The sequence below is a fragment of the Sturnira hondurensis genome, unplaced genomic scaffold, assembly GCF_014824575.4.
Source record: "Sturnira hondurensis isolate 20B ecotype Veracruz unplaced genomic scaffold, ASM1482457v3 Scaffold0008860, whole genome shotgun sequence".
Classification (NCBI taxonomy): Eukaryota; Metazoa; Chordata; class Mammalia; order Chiroptera; family Phyllostomidae; genus Sturnira; species Sturnira hondurensis.
In genome coordinates this window covers 860,401-886,690 of record NW_028081491.1, presented here as the reverse complement: position 1 = coordinate 886,690, position 26,290 = coordinate 860,401, and the positions used below count along the sequence as shown (strand labels likewise).

Below are 26,290 nucleotides of genomic sequence, written 5' to 3'. Positions count from 1 at the left end.
TTGGGTGTTTAAAACACCATCCAGCAGAGCTGCCATTCCTGCTCTGGACTGCCTATCTACAAACTCTGGTGCAAAAAGGAAATAAATGTCTTTCTTTTTAAGCCACTGTCAAAGTCTCTATGACACAATTACAAGTTCACGAGTGAACTTAAATCTAACTAGTACAATATGTACTTCATAGTGTATTCTGATGAGTGAAAATATACATATTATGAAACATATTAGGTATCAAAAATAGTAAATAATTGTTATCATTACACCCTTAGTAATAGCTAATGTCTTGGTTTTCTGTAAATCACTGTGGGTCTAGCAATCAGTAACACATAGTAGGCCTCAACAAATAATAGTGGAAGTGAATTGAATGTATCACACTTTAGTTTTTCTTAACAGAAGACATACTGATCCAAAGCAGAATAATTGAAAAGTATAATGTGTAATCATTTCAGCAAGTGGAATTTAACATAATTCTAAAACCAAGACTTACTGGGTGTAAACAGTGGTATATTGAGACAAATACCTTCATAAAACAAAGATCAAATTTTCTCAACATTAGTACTATTGATATTTGGAGCCAGATAATCCCATCTTAGGTAGAGGGAAGGGAGCTGTGCCGTGCAGTGTAAGATGTTGAGAAGGATCCATGTCCTCTGCCTATAAAAGATACCAGTCACATACTGGCTAGTTTGGCATAGTTGGTTGGAGCATTGTCTGGTAATCAAAAGGCTGTGAGTTCAATTCCTAGGCAGGGCAGGTACCTGGGTTTTGGGTTCCTTCCCCGGTCCAGGTGCTTACAGGGGGTAACCAATCAATGCTTCTCTTTTGCATCAATGTTTCTCTCTCACACTTCCTCTCTCCCTTCCTCTCTCTCTAAAAAGCAATGAAACAATGTCCTTGGGTGGAGATAAAAAGAGAGAGAGAGAGGGAGATGCCAATTGCATCCTCCTTCCCTGAGCTGAGAAAGCCAAAAATGTCTTCAGGCATTACAAAATGTCCCTTCAGGGGACATTGAGAACCACTGCTAAAAACAGAGGTATACATTTATACAACTTTTCTAGAAACGACTTGGTAATAAGTATTAGGAACTCTAAAAAATGTTTAGATGTTTTCATCCAGAAATCCTATTTCAAGGGAAAAAATCAGAAATTGAAAGATGTACACACATCTTTTTTTAATTGTTGTTCAAGTACAGTTTTCTGTCTTTTACTCCCATCCCAGCCCTCCCCACTCCTTCCCATTTCCACCCCCTTAGTTTTTGTCCATGTGTCTTTTATACTTGTTCCTGTAAACCCTTCCTCTTTTCCCCTGAATTTCCCTCCCCTCTCCCCTCTGGATACTGTCAGCTTGTTCTCTATTTCAGTGTCTTTTGTTATATTTTGCTTGTTTGATTGTTTTGTTGTTTAGGTTCCTGTTAAAGGTGAGATCATGTGGTGTTTGTCTTTCACCACCTGGCTTATTTCACTTAGCATAATGCTTTCCAGTTCCATCAATGTTGTGGCAAAGGGTAGGAGCTCCTTCTTTCTTTCTGCTGCATAGAATTCCATTGTGCAAATGTACCATAGTTTTTGGATCCATTCATTTACTGATGGGCACCTGGGTTGCTTCCAGCACTTGGCTATTGTAAATTGTGCTGCTATGAGTGGGTGCATAGGTTCTTTTGGACTGGTATTTCAGGGTTCTTAGGTATAATCCTAGCAGTGGAATTGCTGGGTCAAAAGGCAAATCCATTTTTAGTTTTCTGAGGAAATTCCACACTGTTTTTCCATAGTGGTTTTTTAAAGATGTGTACACATCAGTAAAAAATTACAACCTCCTTTAAAAAGGGGCAAACAATTGGAGTATTCATTTCTCCAAAGAAGACAGAAGAAATGGCCAATGAGAGTCTGAAAAGATGTTCCACATCATTGGCCATCAGGGAAGTGGAAGTCAAAATCACAATGAGCTATCACTTCATACTCATCAGGATAGCTATAATCAAAAAGACAGGTAAGAACAAGTGTTCCTGAGAATGTGGAGAAATTGGAACCCTCATATACTGTTGGAAGTAATGTAAGAATGGTACAAACCAGGGGTGTCAAACTCATTTTCACCAAGGGTCACATCAGCCTTGCGGTTGCCTTCGAAGGGCCATATGTAACTTAGACTGTATAAATGTAACTACTGCTTAACAGTTAAGCAAGAGCTCAGCACTGCTGCTGGGTACAAACTAGGTGCTAGGCCAGATAAAACCAGGCAGAGGGCCAGCATCAGCCTGCAGGCCTTGTGTTTGCCACCTATGATATAGACACTTTGGTTTATTTTAATTTTTTTTTCATGCTCACCTATGGTCATTTTTTTCATTGCTTTTAGAGAGAGATGAAGGGAGAAAGAAAAACATTGATGCAAGAGAGAAGCATTGATTGGTTGCCTCCTGTAGTATCCTGGACTGAGTATCACATGCCCAGGCAGGGGATCAAACCTGCAACCTAGGCATGTGCCCTGACTGGGAATTGAACCTGTAACCTTTTGGTTACAGGACAATACTCCAACCAACTAAACCACACCAACCAGGGCAGTATAGCCACTTTGGAAGACAGCTTGGCAGTTCCTCAAAAAGTTTAGAGATTTCCTAAAGTTACCATACAATGAAGCAATCCCATTCCTAAGTATATACCCAAGAGAAGTGAGAACATATACATACACAAAACTTGTACATGAGTGCTCAGAGCAGTATAATTCATAATAGCCAAAAAATGGGAACTACCTAAATGTCCATCAACTAACAAACTGATAAAGATGGCCTACCCATACAATAGAATATTATTTCAGCAATAAAAAAGAAGTACTTATACATTCTATGATTGAATGAACCTTGAAAACATCACACTAAGTGAAAGAAGCCAATAACAAAAATCCACATATTGTATGGTTCCAGTTATATTGAAAGCCCAGAATAGGAAAATCCACAGAGACATAAAGTAGATAAGTGGTCACCTGGAGCTCCGGAAGGGGGATGTGCAGTGAGGGGTGACTGCCCATGAATATGAGGTTTCTGTATAGGGTGATGAAATGTTCTAAAATTGTTCTAAAATTGGTCGTGGCACTGTATACACAACTCCATGAATATAATAAAAATAATCAAGAATATACGTAAAGTGGGTGAATTGTATAGTACAAGAATTAATAAAACCACTATAAAAATACTCAAAACAGCAAGAAGACAATGCACATGCATTGGATGTAGATTGCATGTTATTTATAAGATTATAAAAATCAGAAAATACCTAAGTGAAAAGCTAAAGGGATGGTAAAATATATTACATTCAGTCATATGAATAAGTATTAAGTAACCATTGTAAATCATCTCTCCAATACTTTTCAACACCAAGATATCTTATTCTGTGATATTAAGGAAAAAAACAAAATGTAAAATCTGCACTTAGATACACACACACACACACAAGAAATTTATAAAATAAAATCTACAATCAATGAAGAATGCTTAATATTGGGTGGTGAAATAAATGATGATTTTATTTCCTTCTCTTTCTTCTATAATTATTATAGTTCCTACTGAATATATAAACAAGGGAATTATTTTTTAAAGATTGAGTTTATTTCCAAAACTTACTTGAAATGTATAGACTATAAGAACTGAATAGAAAATTATAGACCATGTAGTCAAACTTTAATTTTACTGATGAAGTAACCAGCACTCAAAAAGGCTGTGTCCTGGTGGTTGTCAGCCATCTAGGCCAACTATGTGAAACTCAGACAAATTCTTCTCTGCTCCTTTTCTTCTCTGCCTATCTACAAACTCTGGTGCAAAAAGGAAATAAATGTCTTTCTTTTTAAGCCACTATCAAAGTCTCTATGACACAATTACAAGTTCACAAGTGAACTTAAATCTAACTAGTACAATATGTACTAGTTGTGAAACTCAGACAAATTCTTCTCTGCTCCTTTTCTTCTCCTCTTCTCTGCTCCTTTTCTTTCTTTCTGATGACTGCCCTACACAAACTCAAAGGTAGCTAAAAAAAATTGAAGAGTGGACATTGCACGCGTTATACTAAGACAAATAACGTGTTTGGGACTATAAGATACACTTCCCCCCCTAAAATTTGGGAGGAATAATGGTTGTTAATGCTGCTGTTGAGTTCTGTTTACATTTACATTGGTGAAATATTTTGTTACTTATGCTATTAAATATTTTAACACATTTTTTGCTTCAAAAATTTTTTTCTATTTTCCAATAAAACCTAGGTGCGTCTTATCGTCCAAAAAATATGGTAAGTCAGAAAGCAGAAAGACAAATGCCATATGATCTTACCTGTCTGTGGAATCTAAACACAATAACAACAAGAAGACAGGGAACAGATTGGTTGTTACCAGAGGTGGGGCAGGGTAGGGAATGAGAGAAATGGGTGAAGATGGTCAAAATGTACAAACATCCAGTATAAAAAAAATAAGTCCTGGGAATATAATATACAGCACAGTGACTATAGTTAATAATACTTTATTGTATATTTGAAACTGGCTGAGAGCAGATCTCAAAAGCTTTCATCACAAGAACAAAAAATTATAACCAGGTGTCGTGATGGATGTTATCTAGACTCGTAGTGATTATCTTGCAAAATCTGACATCAAATCACTATGTTATACACCTGAGTGCCTGAAACTAATATAATGTTATATGTCAATTACATCTCAACTCATTTAAAAAGGACTACATTTTTTAGAGATTTCTTCCCCCAAATTGGGTTCTGTTCTAAAATTCCTACAAGATTAAATAGCAAGACCCAACAGTCTCTCTCCCACACCTGTAGAGGGCACTAGCAAGTCAAGCCAGGCTACGTCCCAAGCACAGTGGATACACTGTGAGAATAATCATGTTTTTTTGGCATCAGAAGCAGACAAAGATGATTAGAATCATGCTGACCCTGAGATGACTGTCTTCAGCTTTTTCTGGCAAGCATTAGCTGAAAGAGTCTTTTTGAAGTGGGGCATTCTGGTTCCCATCCCATGAGAACAAGAAATGAGTGATACACCAGGAAACAGCCCCAGCAACAGCTTCCAACTTTTTTTCAGAGAAGCAGCCCATAATCACCTTACTTCCCTGCTCCAAGTGCTGTCAGAAGGATCCTGACTTTTGGCGTGCTGGGAGGCAGCACAGATGGAAGGCTGGAGGAACAGGGAGTGAATCCTTCTACCAAAATGACCAGCTGCTGAGGCTGCTCCTTGGGGTCCCACACCCTCCAAACAAACAGAAGGGAATCAAGCAGTAAACAAGAGCTCAGTACTCCTCAACAGAAACGAAAGTTCAGGGAAGTTTGGCAAGCCTCCCTGTTCTGAAATGATTCCCAGACAATGGTAAATTGGGAAAGTGGTCAGTATTGAGTGCAGACACGTGGGCCTGGCTGCAAAACCCAATTCCTCACCATATAAAAGTAAAGAAATACAGAGTTGGAGGAAATTGGACTCACCCATTTCCATTAAGTCCAATTAAAGAACCTAATCCCTAATCCCAGACAGGTAGGGCTCTATTGTAGTGCGTTAAACTATGTAGTCTGGAAGATGACCCAAGTTCAAATCCCAGCTCTGCCACTCACTGGTCAGGTGAATCTGTGCAAGTTACTCAGTTTTTCTGTGCCTCGGTTTCCTCATATGTAAAATGAAGGCAATAATAGTAATAATTTCCACTTTCTAAGTTATAAGGATTTACACAGCCCCTGACACACGATTAGTGGGCAACAAATGTTAACTATCATCTAGTGCTAGTGGTGATGGGTATAAAAATCTTAAAATATAGAGCTTTTCCATCTGTGTTTCATAAGCCAGTCCAATATCTTGGGGCCTTTATTTTGAGGAAATTCTCTCTTAAAGACCCTTGAAAAGGTTGTAGATAATCACTCAAATCAAGCCAGGATAATACATTAGGAATACCCCTACTAACCCAACTAAAAATTATTTCTGAAATCTGCCCCAGGCTTAGATCTAAGCTAAAGTATATTTCTTTTCTCACTTAAGCTGCTGGTTGTGGAAGTTCTTCCCTAAAGGCTAATTTGCCAGGGTCTGGTGTGAAGGTTTAGAAACACCATGCTTACACTTTTTACACGTTGCTCCATCAGTAGTTGAAATGTCAAGTAATTCCTCATGATTGATACACGCCAGGACAAACACTTGCAGTAAGATCAATCAGTGTGGCTCATTGTATTTCCCAAAGATGGTCACAATGATATTTCCTATTACACGGGGGGCAAAGAAGAGTCAGAGTGTTCTTGCTGTTCCTAAAGTAACTTTAATTCAAAATAACCAATATGCCAAAGCAACATACTTTGGGGTGGCCTGCCCTGAATCCCATCGTTAGTCGTACATAATAAGCTAAAGGAAGTTTTGTTAGTATGAGTAAACTGGCTTTATCTGCTCAGGGAATTTTCAAGGCTGGTCTCCATTTGCCCTCAATTTTAACATGAGCAAATGACACAAAAGCTGTATTCTAGGTACTGGGCCTGCGGTGTGGCCCTCCAGCGTCAGGTGGTGATGGAGTGATGGTCTTCTTCTTGATTTTCAGCAGCTAGTGAAGAACCTGGTGAAGAAAATGATGTGGGATGGCCCATCAGCCCACCTAGACTGCCGATGTTGGTGTTCCGCTTGAGGTAGTCGGTGTAATGGGTCAGGAGTAGCTTCTTGAACGTGTTGCTGTAGATAGCCCAGGATGGAATCAGGCTCAGAAAGCTCGCCTTGAATAGACAAAAACATGAGTGTCCGGGTAAGAAAAAGAGCAAGGGGGTCATAACTAAACATTTCAGTTTATATTCATCACTTTTAAAATGTTTTTTTCTGATTACTGAAGTTAAGCCCCCAAATCTTCTAGTGCAGTCATGTGTCACTTAAGCAAGAGGACATGTGCTAAGAAAAGTGCCATTAGATGATGCCATCACTGTGTGTCATTGTGCGAACGTTGCACAAACCTAGATGGTATCTCCTACTACACACCTAGGCCGCACGGTACAGCACATTCACCTAGGTAACTAATCTGTACAGCATACTACTGTACTGAATGCTGTAGGCTATTGTAACGTGATGGCATCTGTGTATCTAAACATATCTAAACATAGAAAAAGTACAGTTAAGATTTTTAAATAGGGTAGAATACAGTGTAAAAGATAAAAAATGCTACACCCACATAGGGCACTCACCGGACCAGAAGTTACTCTGGGCGAGTCAGTAAGTGGGGATTGAGTCAGAAGGCCCAGGACAACACTGCATTCCACTGTAGACTTTATAAACACTATATCCTTGAGCTCCACTGGATTAATTTTTTTAATTTTCATTCTTCAGTAATAAATTAAACTTAGCTTACTATAACTTTTTTACTTTATCAACTTTTTAGCTCTTTTACCTTTTAATTCTTTTGCAATAACACTTAGCTTAAAACACAAACACATTTTACAGCTGTACGAAAATATGATTTTTATATCCTTATTCTATAAGCTTTTTCATATTTTTAAATTTAAAAGGTTTTTTTTTTGCTTTTTAAGCTTTTTTGTTAAGAACTAAGATACAAACACACACACTAGCCCAAGCCTACACAGGCTCAGAATCCTAGATACCACTGTTTTCCCTTTCACATCTCGTCCCACTAGAAGGTCTTTGGGGCAATAACGTGCATGGAGTTGTCATCTCCTATGAAAACAATGCCTTCTTCTAGAATAATTTCTGAAGGACCTGCCTAGGTTCTTCTTGAGGAGGTGACACTCTTTTCGGAAGTATGTCCATGGTGATTTACTTAATTTGTTTCTTTTTTCATCATAGATATGTTCATAAGCAGATAATGCAACCTGCACATTCCTCTGTATAAATAAAAACCTTTTGGTGTTTTTTTAATTAAAAACTTTATAAGAAGTTTGTTGAAGTCTGCAAAATGTCCGCTAACCTCCACACTGGGAATTTTCTTGAAGGTTTTTTTTCCCCTTGTCATCTTAAGCTGTGCGCTCCTTTCTGTTCCAGTTCCAGCAACTTCTCAAGAGTCGATTCTTTACGAACCACCACTAGGAGCTCCTCATTGTCATCCTCTCTCACACCCAGGTGAGAGTGGTTTGTCCCCTCAACCACAGCCTTGCTGATTTTGCAACCTCCTCATTCTTGGCAAATCCTTTGACGTCATGGGGGAACTTCGTGAGTGTCTTCTTCCACATGCCATTCACACACCCTCTGCCCAAGCCCAAGCAAGGTTTTGATGCAGCCATAGATACAATTTTTCCACAATTGCATCCGTGTCTTCCTCAGTTGCAGCAACAGCCTGGGCAAAGGCCCTCCTCAGGTAGGAGGCTTTAAAAGCTCTATGAAGCCCTGGCTGGTGTAGCTCAGTGGATTGAGCGCGGGCCTGCGAACTAGAGGATCGCCATTCGATTCCCAGTCAGGGCACATGCCTGGGTTGCAGGCCAGTTCCCTGCAGGCCAACTCCCAGCAGGGGACGCACAAAAGGCAACCATACATTGATGTTTCTCTCCCTCTCTCCTTCCCCTCTAAAGATAAATAAATTAAAAATTTTTTTTAAAAAAGCTCTATGACTCCTTGATTCATTGGATGAATCAAAGAGGTTGTGTTTGAAAGGAGAGGCACCACTTTGATGGGATAAAAATCACCAGTAAAGGAGGTTATCTGGGGACATCGTCAACAATAAGCCAAATCTTGAAAGGTGTGTTATTCTCCAAACAGTACTTCTCCATTCTGCTGGGTAGCCATTGAGGAGGGCATCTTGGAAGGGAAGCCGGATCACCCAGACTTCTCACCGTTCACACTGGCCGTGTGTGCTTTGTGACCCGCTGGAGGGCCTTGGGGTCCTCACGTCGCCAGACCAAACCATGTTTCAGTCTGTAGCCTGTTATTCTGCCCTTGAATTTCTGGAAGCCTGGCATTGAGGTGACCTTCTTATCGACGAAAGTCCTTTCGGGCATCCATTCCAAAACAGGGACGTTCATCCGCACTGAACAGTTGCTCTAGCAAGTAACTTTCCTCCACAGTCAGCTCGTCTAGAGTTCCCAAAACTCTTCAGCTGCGGTCAGAGCAGCACGTGCAGGCTCACCACTCACTTCCACATTCTGTCATGAATAATGGTCCTTGAATTGTTTAAAATGCCCAGAGCTAGCAGTAAATTCGACATCATAGTTAGGTGCAGCCTTTTCTTCCAACATCACAAATGTCTTACTTTGGTCATTGTAGTTCTGGGAGGGACACGCTCTGCGTCCGGTCCTCACCCAGGTTGGTAGAAGTTTCTCTCTGTGTGGTGTAGTCCCTTCACAACGTGTCGTCTTGTTGCCGTCAATAAGGCAGATCCTTTAACAGTTTCCATCCCGTTGTTCTTGTTCTTCAAGATCATAGCCATGGGGCATGCCTGACAGGTGAGCACTAGTCATCACCAGTTTCCATTTTTGTCATCCTTAATCACAGTTCATTTTATTTCCAGGTCAGTCCCTCAATGTGGCAACATAACAGCTTTGTGTGCTTCGGGGCCACAGTGAACAAAGCAACACAAGGTTAACACAAGCACTAGAGAAAATGTACTCAAGAGACGTGGCAGACACAACGTGTACGAAGTGAATGCCCTTGTGACATGGCCCACTGTTTTACAGCAGACTCTTCATAAGTAGAAAGGGTGTGCATTAAAAAATAACAAAAAGTATAAACCAGTAATCCAGTCACTTATTGGCATATCAAGTAATACCCACTTCAGATCACAACCGTACGCCTTACACTTTCATACAGCTGGCGGCACAGTGGGTTTGTTCATACCAGCATCACCACAAATGCGTGCTACGTTGTGGGCAGCACCGGGACAGCTCCCAGTCACTGGGCGATGCCAATTTTAACCTTGGCTTCATTGTAATCTGTGAGACCGCATCATGCATATGGTCTGTTGTTGACAGATACGCAGTTATACAGTGCATGACTGCAGTTGCTAAAATATAAAGGTTTTGTGACACTTTCTCAGCAAACAAGGTTTTCTTGAGACTAAAACAGCCGCTTATAGGATCAGCCCTGAGGATATCCTAAATTGAGAGAACTGTGTCCGTGGTAAAGCACCCTCCCTCCATTCTTTCTCTTCATGAGCACTTTCCCCGGCATTCTGTCTCCCAGCATCTGCATGTCTTTTCTACCAGGGCTCCATTAAAATGAGCTTGCAGGAAAAGATCTGTTTAAAATTCTTTGGTGATGCTCCAAACAGTACTACGCGGAAAATGTGTTTTGTTTTGTTTTGTTTTCACTATATCATGCAATATGCGCATTTACCTTTGTTTCATTTTTGTTTTTGTTTCTAAAAGTGGCCAGAGAATGGAGAGAACGGGAGACACTTGCCATCAAAGCCCATTTCCATCCTTGATGGAGTCCGTGGAGCACAGGCACCAGCTTGCACTGCTCACAGGAGCTCCAGTCATATGTACGCTTAAATGCTTGTGCAAGGCCCTAGCTGGTGTAGCTCAGTGAATTGAGCTCAGGCCTGTGAGGCAAAGGGTCGCAGGTTCGATTCCGAGTCAGGGCACATGCCTGGGTTGCGGGCTGGGTCCCCGCTGGGGGACGCATGAGAGGCAACTGCACATTGATGTTTCTCTCCCTCTCTTTCTCCTTCCCGTTCCCTCTTTCTAAAGTAAATAAATAAAATATTTTTTAAAAGACTTCCTGTGCATGGACAACACACTGGAAGCTTAAAATCGACTATGGGGGAGGATTTAAATGATGGAAATCAGCAAATGCTGCAAATTGAGGTGTTTTGTTTTACTTTTTTTTCTGGAGAGCCAGAGAGTTAATTATTGACAAATACTGAGGGTCAGAGATGACAGGAGCCCCTCAGAGAAGCTCCCTGTGTCTTGGTCGACTTTTCCCAGGAGCTCTGGAAGCCACCTTACCTTCTGAGGTGAAAGGGGAGGCAGCCGGAGGTGAGACCTGCCAGCTCGGAGGCTGCTGGTGGGCTGAGCACCCAGGCCTCCAGCAGCAAGGGAGAGCTGGCCCAAGACTGCCAGGGACACCTGCACACCTGTCCTCACTTGCTTCAAGAAAGGAGAAGTTAGTTATCAATTACCAAGATTTCATGGACGAGGCAGCCACAGGTTTCATCTCCAATCATGACATAGTTTAACGATTCTTTAACAAACTCATCGGCAGTCTTGGTTATCAGGCTGGTATTGAGACACTTTGTCATTGGGGTCGAAACAGAGAATGGGGTCAGCACCTACAAGGGGAAATAAAGCCATAACACAGGAGCAGTCGGCCCAGCCCTGAAAAATGAACCCCCATTTCCCCATCCCCTCGTTTTCCAACTCTGCCCTCCCCGTAACAAGTTTCAGGATCCAGAAGGGTAAGAGAGCATGGAAAGGCAGGGAACTGGCCCAGAGCGGGCAATCGGGGGTCTAGCTTCACTCTGCCACTAACTCGAGGGGAGGCCTTGGCCACACCCCTCCAGGGGGTTCGCACAGGGGACCGAGGTCACGGGGCGTCTCTCAGAATACGGTTGCCATACTTTGAAAATAAAAGTACAGGACACTCAGTTAAACTGAATCCAAGAAAACAACAAAATAATTCAGTATAATTCTGCCGTAAGTATTCCATGGGCTATACTTACACTTAATCATTTATTTTTTATTTATCTCCAACTCAAATTTAATTGGATCTCCTGTATTTTATCCAGCAACCCTACCCCAGAAGTTTATGTGTAACCTATATAGCCAACGTCGGAGCAACGGAAAGCTCTCTGGGTCGCCACTCTCGTTAGGAGCCAGGAGTGGCACAGATCTCATAATCAGTCCTGCCCTGATGAGGAGAAGGACACACTGTAGCCCCCAGTCTGACACTGTTCCTGCCCAGGGTCGCACCGCCGGGTGGTCTGGCACGAGGTTTCACAGGGGGTTCTTACTTTTTCCCCAGACATAGAGACCTGAGCAGCATCTTCAGAGAGAGAAAAAGCTCCATGCTTGGTTTATCTGTTTTATTTTTCTTCTAATCACATTTGCAATTTTTGTCTTATCACATTTTCTTCACATCACATTTGAAATAACATGGTGCATAACTGAATCTAATTATGAGTCAATCCAATTGAATTGGTTCTCATGGAAATGAATGCAGTTATTAATTTGCATAACACTTTTCTTCCAAAGATCTCAAAGTGTTACTCTTAGAGAGCTATAGGAGCATGTATTCCCAACCCATTTCCAGACATGGAAATAATTATTTTCATTCCAATGGTGAGATTTGCCTGACAAAACACCTTACTGTAGAAAATAGTGATGAAACTTGCATACCTGTTTATTCATTAGATCTTTATAATAATCTAGAGAGGTAAGCAGGTATTGTAAACCCCTTTTTACAGATGGGGAAACTGAGGCTCACAAAATTTAAGCAGGTTTTCCAGGATCACTCAGATGATAAGAGGCAGAGCTGGGATTTGAAAATCAAACTCAAGTCTATAGTTCACACTTCCTTGCCCATTTAACAAATTTTTATTTATTGAGCACCAATTACTTAAGTGTTTGGAGAGGCCAATTGGTTTTTGAAAGATCACAGAGTCTTTTCACCTTCTCATACTTGCTAAGAGAACAGCGCCAAGTTTTCTGCTTCAAGGAAGGGGCTCCCTTCCCTGCCCCACCTCCTGCCCCAGGGAACCCACTAACTTGGCAGCCACAGCATCCCTGGGCCACAATTATCAAGGTCAAGGTGATGCTGAGAGTCACATTCACATGGCTAGTAACCAAACAGCTCTGATAATGAACAGTGTTGTTCACCAACTATTTCTAGTTCTTTTTCCCCATACACGTGACAGAATTGCACTTCCTGGACCCCTGTGGTTGGGTGGGTCCATGTGACCAGATATGGCCAATGAGTGTGAGCCAAAATGCCATGTCTTTTCTGAGCCAGTCTTTCATTATCAAAGCAAGATCCTCTAAAATTCCTACCACTTTTTCTCGGGCATGTCAACTGATGACATCCCAAATGGCAGCTGCTCCACCAGCCTGGGTCCCTGTGTCACTACAAGGAGCAAATCCCATCTGGCAGCTCACAGTAACTGCATCATGAATGAGAACTAAACCTTTGTGGTTTTAAGTCAGCAAGATTTTAAAGATTTATTTTTTACTGCAGCAAGCTACCTACATGGGACAGCACTTTCGCAAAAGGAATCTGTCTTCAGCTGGCAGTTGGAAGACGGGTAGGAAGGAAAACTATCTGATAGGTGAGGCTTTGGCTCATCAGGGCAAAGAATAACACTGTGGTCTAGTGTCATGACCTGGCTGTCACAGTCACCATGGCTGGGAAGTTTATGTTATTTGCAAAACACTCACCATTAATTCGTATCTGCCTTTTGAGTAAGCGCTACCCTATAGCTGGTTAATTCATAAGCACAGCAACCTGAGATCGTCTCACCTGAGTATTTTCATTGAAAATCAGTCTGCATGCCAATAATTTTAAAGATATCACTGCAAGTGTGTCCTTTTCATTTCTAATAGTATGTCACACAACTTCCCTCAAGGGAAGCTTCCCTTCACCTCAAGGTGTCCTATTGCTCCGCCTGCAGACAGCAGTGACAACCCAACCCCTTTGCACTCCGGACAAGGTCGTCTCCATGAGAGTCTTGCCATTGCTAGTGAAAGGGGAAGCAGAGCACCTCTTCCCCGACTGCTCAGGACCCCGAGTGGGAGACTCTCTGGGGTTCATCACAGATGGACAGCCTGCAAGGGAGACTCCCACTCCTCCCAACATGGGCTGAGTACCCAGTGTTCTTCTATTCCCTCCCCTCGATTCCTCCCACATAAGCCTGTCCTCTGTACGTCTATGAGAGAGTAAAGGTAGCAAGAGGGTGGACAGCATTCTGAGTGCTCACTCACCTTGCCCAGCTCCTGCGCCAGCACCCAGGGCATGGGGTAAGGTGGCAGCAGGTGGTACTAAGGTGGCGTGGCAGCACAGTGGCCAGCACAATGGTCTTGGGAGTGGCATTCAGACCACCTTCCACCCAGCTGCACTTGCACCACCAGTCCTGCAGGGGGCAGTGGCCCCAGCTCAATGAGGATCTGGAGTTCTCATTCCCATGCACTCAGAACTGTTAACCTCACCTGGATAATGATTCCTTTCGCTTTGTATTCTGCTTGCAGTGCCTTGGAAAATGTGCACACAAAAGCCTGGAGCAAGAAGGAGAAACACTTCAGGACCCAGAGCTTGCGTTCTCCATCAGAACCCACTCACTCAGATTTTAAAGGGCGCCACAGGAGCCTTCCACTTTATCTTAAAATGTAGCAGCTTCTCTCGATGGAAGTTAGGACTTCATTTCTCAGTCTGAGAAGAGCCCCTTCAATCAGTGGGAACATGCATTGGGGGATAGATGCATACCTCCGACCACTGCACACAAGTGACCCAAACCAGAAGGAGCAGTCTCTTGCGTAGATCAACCCCTCCTCTGAGAGTTTGTTTTTGAGACTAAGGCCTGAGAATACCTGGCTAGACCTCCAGGGCAGAAAGGAAACCACAGTGTTCCTTGCTGACAGGAAGGCAGCAGGGCTCCCAGGCGAGGAGGTGTGTGAGGACTGGAGCCCCCCAGGGGCTGTTCATGCCCAGCTTGCAGGGCATGCAGGCCTTAGCTTGGCAGCAGTGCCTTCTCCCAGTTTGCACCCACATACCTGCTGACTAAAGCTCCACCCGGTGCACACAAGAGTGCCTCCTGGCAGATCTGTTCATCCAACGGTCAATCCAAAAGAAAATGCCAACCAGGAGAAACAAGAGGAAGAAGGGGAAGGGGACTCAAACTACAAGCTACCACTCACCTTGGAAGCTGAGTACATGGAGTATAGAGGCCAGGGAAAGAGGGCCACCCCAGAAGAAATGTTCAAGATGAGCCCTTTCTGCCTAAAAGGCAAACAAGCAAAGTTTTGGTTGCTCTGCTGCCTATCACACCTTGAGAAGGAAGAAAACAAAGGGACTCGCGTGAACGCTGGGGAAACTCCATCCTCTCTAGGTTACCACGAGCACTAACTGCTCTGGTTCCAAGGACTCGGAGTTGAACTTCCCTTCGTCACGGACTATGGTACCGCACAATGATGTCACTCGGCAGTCAGTTGACATCAGGGCTTGTGACTGGAAATAGCTCTGCTGTAACAAAGGTTCCCCCAACGGAATTCGGAAAGCCAGCTGAGCTCAGACAGGATTGGGGGAAGCGATCCTTCTCTCTCAAACGTGGCCACAGGAGCTCAAGCTCCCTTTTGACTCGCAGAGACGACCCACAGCAAGACAGATGCCGTGCATCTTGGGTGGAATTTGACAGTCCATCATCTGCTCACACAGGCACCCCACACAAGTCTCCGGGGTCTTTCTTTTTCCTTTTGAAATTTAATCTCTTTAATCCATCCCAATGAGATGGGTTCAATTCAGAAAAACCAAGAAACTGCACTTTAGAATCCACAGCCAAGCCCTTTCTTCCTCTAGGGAAGATAAAACTATCGACCATTTGCTTTTAATAAATACCATCTGAAAAAGAAAAAAACCAGCTCCCAAATGGGTGTTGTAATAGGGTGATAAAAACACGGAATAAATGGAGGCACTGATGGGGTGGTGATTTTTACCACTACATTGGAATATTCATTCTGACAAGAGCTGAAATTCATAATAACAAAGAGATGGTCGTGGTCTCAGGCCAACTTCTGAAGTTTCTTTTATGCTCAACATAAGTTAATTTTTTTAATACAATGTGTGCTGAATCTGCTGTTCTCTTCCCTTCAGTATAAGTTACATTTGACCTTCCAATATGCTTATCTGTTTGCAAAGCTGGCCTGGCTCAGGATGCATTTTTTTTCTTTTGTAATCTCCATGTCCTTTCATCATAGTTTTATCATTTATTGAAGTAGCAGCCAGATGAACTCCATCCCCCCCATCTGCACGTCTGACTGCCAGACCTGGGAGACCTTGCCACTCTACTCCTTTTCAGAGAAAGGCCTTACCTTGATTCCATGTGTTTCAGAACCAGCTGTGTCATCTACAAGAGAAGGTCAAAGTTAAGCCTGGACAAAGTAAGTAAACGGCAGTAGGCAGCGTGGCCTGGGGAAGCGGGTGTGGGAGGAAGCTGGAGAACTGCTCAGTCTCAGATGGGCTTGACACTCTGCCGACACTTGTTGGAGGTCGTTCTGGCAACACCAGAGCCTGGCTGGAACCCACAGAGGCAGCCAGACAAATGGCAAAGTGCTCAGAGGCCTCTGGTTTCTCCTCCGTAAAGCTAAAGTCTTCCTGCAGAATGAGGGCAGTGACAAATTATGGCAATTGGCTTCTGGCTATGAGGCCAGCGCTGAGGTCCCCAGACACTCTTTACTTTGGGAGAGAGGGAAAGTAGGCTGGCCAGCATAAACCTTGGCCATGAGTTAGGACTGGGGGACCATCGGGAAACCACACAAGGGTCCATAAGCATCTCAAGTTCACAGGATGAAGTGGAGAAGGACATCCGTCAATTCAGCAGCAGCCACATAAGCAACCTGCAGGTGGTCTGTGAAATACCTCCCTAAACAGAACTTGTCTGTTTATCTGTCTCTCAGAATTACAACAACATTAAGAAGTCCCTTCCCCCTCCCAAACTTCTGACCTCAAAGAGGTCTTCTCCGCCACTTGTGGAGCTTAAATGTCCCGTGAAAAGAGCTTTGCATGTCGTAATTATAAGGCCCACATTTTAAGAATTGAGGAGGCAGCAACTGTGTGTCTAAAATGTTCTCAAAAGTGCACTTGAGTGGACTTGGGCCCTGTCTGGGGATCAGGTTTGAGACAGAGAGGAACCAAATGGATGCAGAGAGGAAGAGAAATAAAAAAGACTGGGGACCAGAAGACGACTTTTTCCTATTTCTCCATGTTGTCTGGGAGCCCAGCCACGGCTCCTGCCTCAGGCCAGCCCCTTACGCCCAAATGCAGGGGCCTCCAGAGCAAGATTCCGCTGGGCTGGGTTAGAGGTGGGGGCGGGAGTGGTGGGGAGGAGGCTCCCTAGAACCCACGGGACTGCCTCCTGAAGTTCTGGGTTTCAAGGGAGGTGAGAGAAGGATAAGGGCCAGATCGTGCCACCACCGTTCCTGGGCTTTTCCAACCTCACTGCAGGTGTCCGTGGAGCACATCCTCAGAGTCTCCCACACAAATTCTCTAGCTCACTGGGCAGGTAATGCTGGTTAGAGAGGGAACGTCAGAGTCTGTGCATCTCTGTCACAAAACTCCCAGTATTTAGTCTCTGATCTCACCTTCCTCTGCCCTCAAACTCATCTCCCATCTCTGCCCTTGACAGAGATCTATCTCTACTGTTTCCAGACAGCTCCTCTGGAATAATGAAGAGATACTTGTCTGCCTCCAACCAGCACAGGCAACTGGGGATGGCATACTTACAACCTAACCTGCAATGTGTTTTCTCTGTTGTTAGGGAAATTGGTGTCTGGCAATATGTAAACTATTTTTTAACAAATCAAATTTCTCTGCTACAGGAGTCAAAGGTTATCAAATACATTTGGGAAGCCCTGTGATCAAATGAACCAAAACTGAAAGATCAGCATGTAAAATAATGTGAAAGATTTTAGTGGTAAGTCTGCCAACAGTTGGACATATAAAACTTACAATTATATCAACTGGGAGTTTTAAAAAGCCATTGATTGCTCAGCAAAAAAGAATGTGTATATCAATAAAAACTGAGCGGGAAACTATAAAACACCAGTGGGCTTACAGTAAAACAACCCATAGTAAAAAAGAAAGAAAGAAAGAAAAGAAAAAAATTCTCAGCCCAACTTACTCCCCTCGGGAAAAAAAAAACATTTTTTTTGGTCTTCTCAGCATCCATCCCCTCTCTTAGGTTGAGAGCAACTGACTTTACCTTGGGAAAGCAGCCTCCATGCACAGTCCCTGTTTCCAAGATGAGACTGAGCCTCCTGCTGCTCCCCAGCTACAATCTAGACCCATGAAATCAGGGATCTTGCCTGATTCACTGCTGCAGGTCCACTGGCCTAATGGAATGGTCACAAGGGCTGCCACACGCACTTGATAATTCTACGTGCTGAGCCAGGTGACCAGCTGTGGGCTAGGGGGCTGAAAGCCCAGGGTTCACTCACAAGCCATTTAGAGGGCTCTTGCCATTCAGAGGAGAGGAAAACATTGTGTTCCCGCGAAAGTACCATCTACTCACCAAGCAGCGGATTGCATCCATTCCTAAGTAGCACCTTTCCCAAACTGCCCCAAAAGGGTGATTTTTTTTATTCAATCAAGGGCACAGTATAGGACAGCCTTGCAGTAGTCATATCTATAAATTCTTATGCTAAATGGCACCAGACACAACACTTAATCCAATCCTTTTTTTTATAATCCTCGCCTGAGCACCGGCTTATTGATTTTAAAGAAAGGGAGGGAAAGAAACATTGACGTGAGAAAGAAACATTGATCAGTTGCCTCTCCTATGCACCCTGACCAGGGACTTCACCCAAAACCTGGCTATGTGCCCTGACTGGGAATTGACCCCATCACCTTCCAGTTTATAGGATGCCATTCTAACCAACTGAGCTCCACTGGCCAGGGCTTACCCCAACCCTTTTAATTCAGATGAAGAATCTGAAATTCAAGGAAGTTAAATGCATCCCAACATTGTCCGAAAAACTAGTAGCTGAGCTGGGGTCAGAAATACACATGAATGAGAACTTCAACAAACACAAGGAGAGGACCCAACCCCGCCCCCAGAATTTATTTATAAAAAATTGTGTATTTATTCTTACGTGTCTAAACTTCGGTCACCTTCAAAGTAGTCTCCGTTTGATGTAATACACCTCTCGAGACACTTTCTACTGTTCAAACAGTTTTTTAATTTGTCGATTTTGATGCCTTTTTTGTTTCGCCTTTTCCACTTTGGCAAAATGTTTCCCTTTGAGGACCTTTTTCATCAGGGAAACTAACAAACTAAAAAAGTCACTTGGGGCAAGATCAGGTAAATAGGGAGGATGGAGCATGGGTGTCATGCCGTTTTCGGTCAAACACTGCTGAACACTCAAGCACAATGAGTGCTAGTAAATAGTCTATCATGAAATGGGCATTGAAAGAGTCTTTAAAGAAAAAGTCACTGAAGAAGAACACAACCTCTCACAACAATGCCAGCTGGTACACTGACACAGATGAGTTTCCTCACCTAGTGGGGAAAGCCTGTACTACAAAGGGCCTGTCCAAAAGACAATTTCAGTTTGGGTGAGGTTTTGTTTTTGTGTGTATTTATCAAACAACAAGAGTCCATAAAATCCACACCATGCCCTCTGTCTTTTTTCCAAACAGAGTGAGTTTTCCTCTGTTTACAAGAATAAAATCAGCCCTGGCTGGTTTAGCTCAGTGGATTGAGCGCGGGCCTACAGACCAAATAACCGCGGTTTGATTCCCAGTCAGGGCACATGCCTAGGTTGTAGGCCAGTTCCAAGCAGGGAACCTATGAGAAGCAACCGTGCATTGATATTTCTCGCTCCCTCTCTCCTTCTCTTCCCCTCAAAAAATAAGTAAACAAAATCTTTTTTTAAAAGATGTTTAAAAAAATTTTTTTAAAGAATAAAATCATGGTTCCCTGCAGGCCAACTCCCAGCAGGGGATGCAAGAAAGGCAACCATACATTGATGTTTCTCTCCCTCTCCTTCCCCTCTAAAGATAAATAAATAAATAAAAATCTTTTAAAAAAAAGAATAAAATCAGAGGATAGTACTGAATATTTTTTAAAAGTCACCTTGGAATCCAGAACCAGTTTCAGCATCATCAAGTCTAATATGCTCTGATATGTGACAAAACAATGCAGAAACAGGTATTAAACACTAGGAAGAATGAACTCATTGTTGTACTTGATGAAAATAGAGTAAGACATTAAAAGGCCACTATGTTACCTCTCAGTCGAGTGCAGTTCAATTTCAGAGAGTTCTCCTCCCACAAGGAAGCAGCCGATTCTCCCGAATTGCCCCGTTCTAACAGCTGCTATATTGTATGCATTCAGCACACACAGACCACATACCTTTACTACTGAGGTGATGTTACAATGGATGAGGCTCTGTAATAAATCATCATAACCACAAATCAGCCAGATCATTTCAGTTCTCTTGAGATGCAGTCAGTGCTAAAGAACCTTAAAGTGGGCAAACGCATGTGCATGAGCTGTTCCTTGCTTGCTCACTCGTTTCAGGCTCCTAACTGAAGTTTAGCAAGTACACCCAAGAACTGGGGCACACCTGACATCCACACTGTGCGCTTCTGTAAAGCGTGATCTTGAATAGAAGTTGAGCATCCTCAAAAATGTAAAGAGGAATATGGACTCTGTTCTTCAGAGGGAGATAGTTAATTTCTAGCTGCAGGGAGAGAAGTTAGCATGTGTGGGTCTAGAAGGCAACAACATAGAGAACAGAAAGGCAAATGACTGTATAATTCTAGGTAGAGATTCTGGGTACAGAGGCCAGATAAAGAAACTACTGGAATCACCCAAGACAGAGAGGTAAAGGGAGACAGACGCGGAAACAAACACAAATACAGACATAAACAAAGAGAAGCAAGAATGGAATCTGCTTAGTGATATTTATGCCGGAAGCAAGGACCACGGGACTAGAGGAATGGTGAGGCAGAGTTTGGCAAGGATGTGCAATGATGTCCAAACAGCCTGGTATTCTATTGCCGTTCAGTTGACCTAGGGCTTCCCCAGGAACAGAGGAATACCTGCAGAAACATGACAGCCTGTTCAGAATTGGTATAAACCCATGACGTCAAAGGTCAGGGCCTGGGGAAGACCTAACAAATAGTACCTTCAAAGACTGCTAAATGCATAACAAATTTACTCATGACCAACAAGGGTGGCCATGGTTCGGAGCCAAGCTCGCTGAACTTACAATACCCCCAACCACGGAGTTTGTGCCATTGACATCCGCACACTGAAAATTGAACAAATGTTACTACCTAGGACGACAATTTAAAAAACAAAGCTGGCCTCCCACTTGCATACACAACTGAAAGTTTTTCAGGCGGTACAACCCCTTATAATAAGGCAGAGCACAGAGCCCCCAAACGACTGAAGCAGTGGGAAGGTAAGTTTCGATGCGCAGAGAAGCGGGGATACAACCATCCCTAGAGATGGCTGTGAACGGTAGTACCCTTGACTGTCTGTCAAGCACTAAGATGAAAGGAAAGGGAAACCTCCAGGTATCCACCTGGAATTCAGAATTTTTCCAGACAGGCAGGCCCTCGAGATGACCCTGCCGCAGAGCCCAGTACCTGATGAGAGGACACTGTCCCCAGAAAGCACGGATATACCTGGATTTCGTCTGATGTATTCAGGAAGCGTGTTGGGAGAAGGCTTGGAAGCATTCCAACATTGTTGACTGACAGGGAGAAGCAAAGCAAAAGGACGTCAGAGACAATGGCAAATGTTTACTGAAAGCCTTAAAAATAATCACATTCAACCCACAAATTCTTCTCTTGGAAAGTGTTTCTAAAGAAATAATGTACAGTAAGATTCCTTGATGAGATTGTTCATTGCAGCATGATTTGGCGAGAGAGAAGATGTCTGAGGGAACCCCTGTGGTCTGACCACAGGAAGCCCCTGAGGGCACCCGGCGGCAGCCTGGGCTGGAGCCCCAGCAGTCTGTCCCAGCTACGGCCGCCTGGAGTCTGAGAGATGCAGGAGAGGTCTGTGCTGCATCGGTTTTGAAAATGCTACAAAACAGTAAATTAAATCCCATTTTGAAAATATGTGTAAATATGTAAAACGCATATAAATGGATGAAACTATGTATCTGGAAGGATATGCACCAAAATGCTATCTCAGGCTGTCAGGATTTGAAGAAATTTATAATTCTTTTGTGTGCTTCTCTTCTCTTTCCAGTTTTTCTGCAATGATAACTTACACTTTTATTAGTAAAAAGAATTAGCAATTATGTTTTTAAGCTGTTATTTATTTATTTATAGAGAGGGGACGGTAGGGAGAAGGGGAGAGAGAAGAACATTGAAGTGAGAGAGAGAAACATGGATTGGTTGCCTCTCACATGTACCCCAACCAAGCACCAAGCCAACAACCCAGGCACATTCTCTGACTGGGAATTGAACCTGCGACCTTTTGCTTTGTGGGATGATGCCTGACCAACTGAGCCACAGCAGCCAGGGCATATTTTTAAAATTCAGCAGGAAGTTCGAAAATCAAATCTTCCTTCTATGAACAATACAAACACTGTATTGTGTATGTAGTTACAAAATAGCTCATTTATAAATTAGCCCAGAAAAAAATGTTGTTTTTTTTGTTTCCTGAATAAGGCAGTCAAGTCTCAAATAATCACACTGACTTGCCACTTTCATGGGTCGACCATGCCATGTTGGCCAAATGAGCTCCTTCAGGCCCATGTTTCTGAAAATCCCTCTTCCTGTCGAGTGTCAGTATCAGTTCAGTGAAAGAAAATTCATTTCAATATTAGGAAATACAGTTGGGTAGGTAGAAATGAGTAAATCTGATACATGCTAAAGCTATACATAAATCTATTAATCCAGTAATGCCTCTTGAAGAATTGAGATTTAATATTCATTTAATGCTACAGCTTAAAATACAGTTATGAGTTAAGTTTAAGCCACCATGGAATAATCAAATGTCATTGAGATAATTATCTCACTGATGTATGACAACAAGCTCTGCAGTCAACTTACCTAAAATCCCAATTTCTAAGCCTTTAAGTTTTTCTTTAATATATTCGTAGATGTCGTCCTTGGTAAAATCGGCTTGTATAATTTTCACACTACTCCCTGTAGTCCACTCTGCATTAGAGACAACAGTTACTCTTCAAGGAACAGGAGCCCAAATCCCCTTCTGCTGGGGGGCTCCCCTGGCGCTCCCACACGACCTGAGCAGACAATGAAGGTCACAAGCCCATCTCCCCACGAGAAACAAGGAATAGCCCTGGATAAATGCTAAAATTGGCTAAAAGATGTGCGAGTGGTGGTTTCTCTGTCAGTCTAGTAGTTACTACAGTAACAAGTATACACATTACAACAATTTAATGCAGTGATTCTCAGCATGAGCCTCACCAGCTACTTGCTAGAAATGCAAAATCTCAGGCTCCACCCCAGACCTACGGGACCAGACAAACCTGGGAGTTGGACCAATGATCCCTTTGCATACACAACGCAGGCGACTTGTTGCACGATCAACTTTGAAACCCCTAGACTACGAGCTGTGACCGCAAACAGCGACACTGGCTGTGCGGCGCCAGTCCCCTCCACAGAGACAACAACACTCTGTATTTGTCCAACACTTTAGAATTCATAAAGCGTTTACCTACACAATACACTTTGATCCTCTCTACAGCCTTGTAAAGTGAGTATTATCCCGCCTTTTCAGAGGAGAAAACTAGGCTCCGAGACGCTATCTACCTTGCCCAAGGGCACACACACCCTGTTCCCACCCAGCCCAGGCTCACTCTCTCCTTCCCCGCCACCAACCCCCTGCCCCCACGACTTGCCGCTGCAGGAGCCTTGAGGCAGATCAGAAAGCCACAGACGGATTTCACCAGCTGAGGCCAGCTCAGCACGGATTCAGACCCAGTGCTTCAGGGGCAAGTGATCTTGAGGCATAATTTGGGGTTGGGGGAGTGCTTTCAGACTAAAGACACCACTTGCTTTTCAAGAGGACGATAAAAAGCACATTTTAACATGGTGAGAGGAACACTGAAGAAGGTCCTAATCCTGGTCAAAGTAACTTCTGATATCCAGACATAAAACAAAAGCAGAAATCATTGGTCCAACGGCATGGAGCCCTGTGGTACGACTGCTCAGCTGGGCCTCCAGACAGCCTGCTGTGGTCTTCATGAGTCTTTGTATAATTGGAGACTGTTCCTTTAACTTAAGGAGTTTATTAATTACTAAATAAATGATTAATCGTTAAAATGCAAATACCCAAAAAGGCATATTATGATCATTATTAACTAAGAATGCTTCAGAGAGGATCATAATAATAAAGCTTCCGAACACGAATGCTGCCTCCTAGGACAATACTGTACAGTATGCAACCTTCACAGCCATGCAGAGCATCCCTGGATCAAATCTTTTTTAAAACCTGACAACCACCACTAAGCATCACCCCTTCCCCTCCTGCCTGAAGCAGAGCACAGACATAGGGAAACACAGATCTGCTTATGAAGGGAGTGACAGCTGTAGCCAGGAAGCTTGGGCCTCTGGACAAGGAGGTCCGAATCTAGAAATGAACACACTGGACCTAGAGATGAGAGCAGACCTACCCATGCATGAGCCAGATCTTGCTTCATCGAGCCCGAAGACTCACTGGTGAACTGAGGCCCCCACTTACCAGTCTGTGCTTAACTTTGTAAACTGAGTTCCCACAGAGGCACCAGCAACCGGGCTAAGTGAGCAGATGAAGGGATGCTGAGGGTGCATCAGCAGGCAGAAATGGAGCAAACCTGACCAGTGGGCTCCACCGACAGCTTCCTTATTCCTTGGGGTCACTCACCAATCTCCACGGCAAGAGTTTGTAGTTTTTCCAGTGTCCTGCTGATCAGAACAACGTTGAGCCCTTGTCTTGCTAGCTAGGGGTGGGAAAACCAAAAAAGACAAAGCCTATCAGTAGACAGGAAGACATGATTTAAGGGTGAACTGGAGTATCATCCACTGCAAAGAGAGTTGAAAAATGCCCATCAGAACTGGTGAAAATTTTTAATTTATTTTAAAATTTTTCATTTGTAATGTTTTTAGACGTGTAAAATTTATAAAGAAAATAGAGCAAAAAAAGAAAAATGTAGAAAAAGAGTTGGAGGATAAAATTGATGAAATCCTTTTGCAAACAAGAAAACAAAGAGGCAAAGAAACAGAAATTATGAATGGAAAAAAAGACAAATAGAGGATGAATTCAGGGTCTTCACAATAGAACTTTCAGAAATAATACTGCCCAACATCTGAGTGATTGCAGTCCTAGAAAAAAGTGAGGAAATGGAGGGGGATGAATGTCCCCCATTACCAGCCTCTCCATATCTCTGCTCATTTTCAGAACAAAGCTGTTGACCCTTCCCAATTATTTTGTGAATTAGTTCACAGCCTTGAATATACACGTTTCCTGCTGGAGTTTTTTAATCATAGTAAGAAAATGTTGCCAAAAAAAGTCAATAAATTTTAAAACTTAAGGTGATATGCATATATTTCTAGAAAAATATAAATCTAAGACTTATTAAAAATATTTAAAACCCAAATAGCTCATAACCACTAAAATATAATAGCAATAATGCAGTGATGTTGGTTGTGATATAAAGAAGTAGTTTAAAACAAAGGTGGTTTTACAGACAAACTCTGTCAAACATTAAAAAGCCCAATAATTCCTAAAAAGGAAAAAGAGGCAAAATTTCCCTATTCAGTTTATGAGGCTGACATAACCTCAACACCGAAACTTTAGAAACTAGTTGGAAACATTATCTGCTAATGTTGACTCTGAGCAATTTATAAGCCAGCAATTCTGTTCCCAGGAGTATTCTGAGCTCTCACACAAGTCCTTTAGGAGACATGGACAATGCATTCAGATCAGCAAAAGAGAAACTACAGAAATGTTTGTCAACAGAGGAAAAGATAACTAAATTGGGATATTGTAGGAGACTGTTCTGCGTGGCATGGTGATACAGGGTGCAGCCAAGGGGGGGCCCAGAAAAGATTTGGAATGGTGTCCAGAACTCGAAGTGTACAGGAATATTGGAGGAAATATTAAGATATCCTCACCTCCCCCACCAAGGTGTCAGTTGGGGGAAGGGAAGAATGGAGCAGGGCCATTGAGAGCTGTTTTGCATAGAAACAGTTTTGCAGCTAACCTCTGGAATGGTCATTTAACATATCTATAACCTTTAACTGGTTTCATAGATATGTTAAATAGCTGTGGCCAAGTTTTGGGCCAGGGAGAAGTGAGTGGCGGCTACCCAGGCTGGTACTGGGGCTGCTTCTCTGAGAGAGTGCCTGCGAGAGAGCCATGTGGCTTTAGCAGAGTGAGGACCCCCCTCTTGGCCAGGTGAGGGGGAGAGCCACGCTGTTTTGGAAAGATGTAGACCCCTGTAGCTATTAGGAGGGAGAGCCACGAGGTTTCAGCAGAGTGCAGACCCCCTCTTGACCAGGTGAAAGGGAAAACCACGCAGCTTTGCCAGAATGGAGATCCCTGCGGCCAGGTGAAGAAGAAAGACGCGCTTTTGGTGGAGTGCGGCTTTGGTAGAAGAGGCCCATGTGGCTTTGGCCTGCTCCCTTTGACCAAGTGGCCTGGAAACCAGGAGAAACTTTGACTAGGACTTGGTACAAAGAACTC

General features: G+C 43.2%; 1 protein-coding gene across 1 annotated transcript in view; it reads right to left on the bottom strand.

The window, feature by feature from the left end:
• Positions 1–6,378: 6,378 nt before the first annotated feature.
• Positions 6,379–26,290, bottom strand: part of HSD17B3 (hydroxysteroid 17-beta dehydrogenase 3) — a 38,620-nt gene continuing 18,708 nt past the window's right edge. The window contains exons 3-11 of the mRNA XM_037056164.1: positions 24,470–24,545; positions 22,654–22,761; positions 21,274–21,341; positions 19,991–20,026; positions 15,951–15,985; positions 14,781–14,862; positions 14,076–14,141; positions 11,057–11,206; positions 6,379–6,716 (exon numbers count right to left, since the gene is read on the bottom strand). Of these exons, the coding sequence (XP_036912059.1) occupies positions 6,507–6,716; positions 11,057–11,206; positions 14,076–14,141; positions 14,781–14,862; positions 15,951–15,985; positions 19,991–20,026; positions 21,274–21,341; positions 22,654–22,761; positions 24,470–24,545 (831 nt within the window). The 3' untranslated portion in view covers positions 6,379–6,506. The remainder of the gene's footprint in view (positions 6,717–11,056; positions 11,207–14,075; positions 14,142–14,780; positions 14,863–15,950; positions 15,986–19,990; positions 20,027–21,273; positions 21,342–22,653; positions 22,762–24,469; positions 24,546–26,290) is intronic.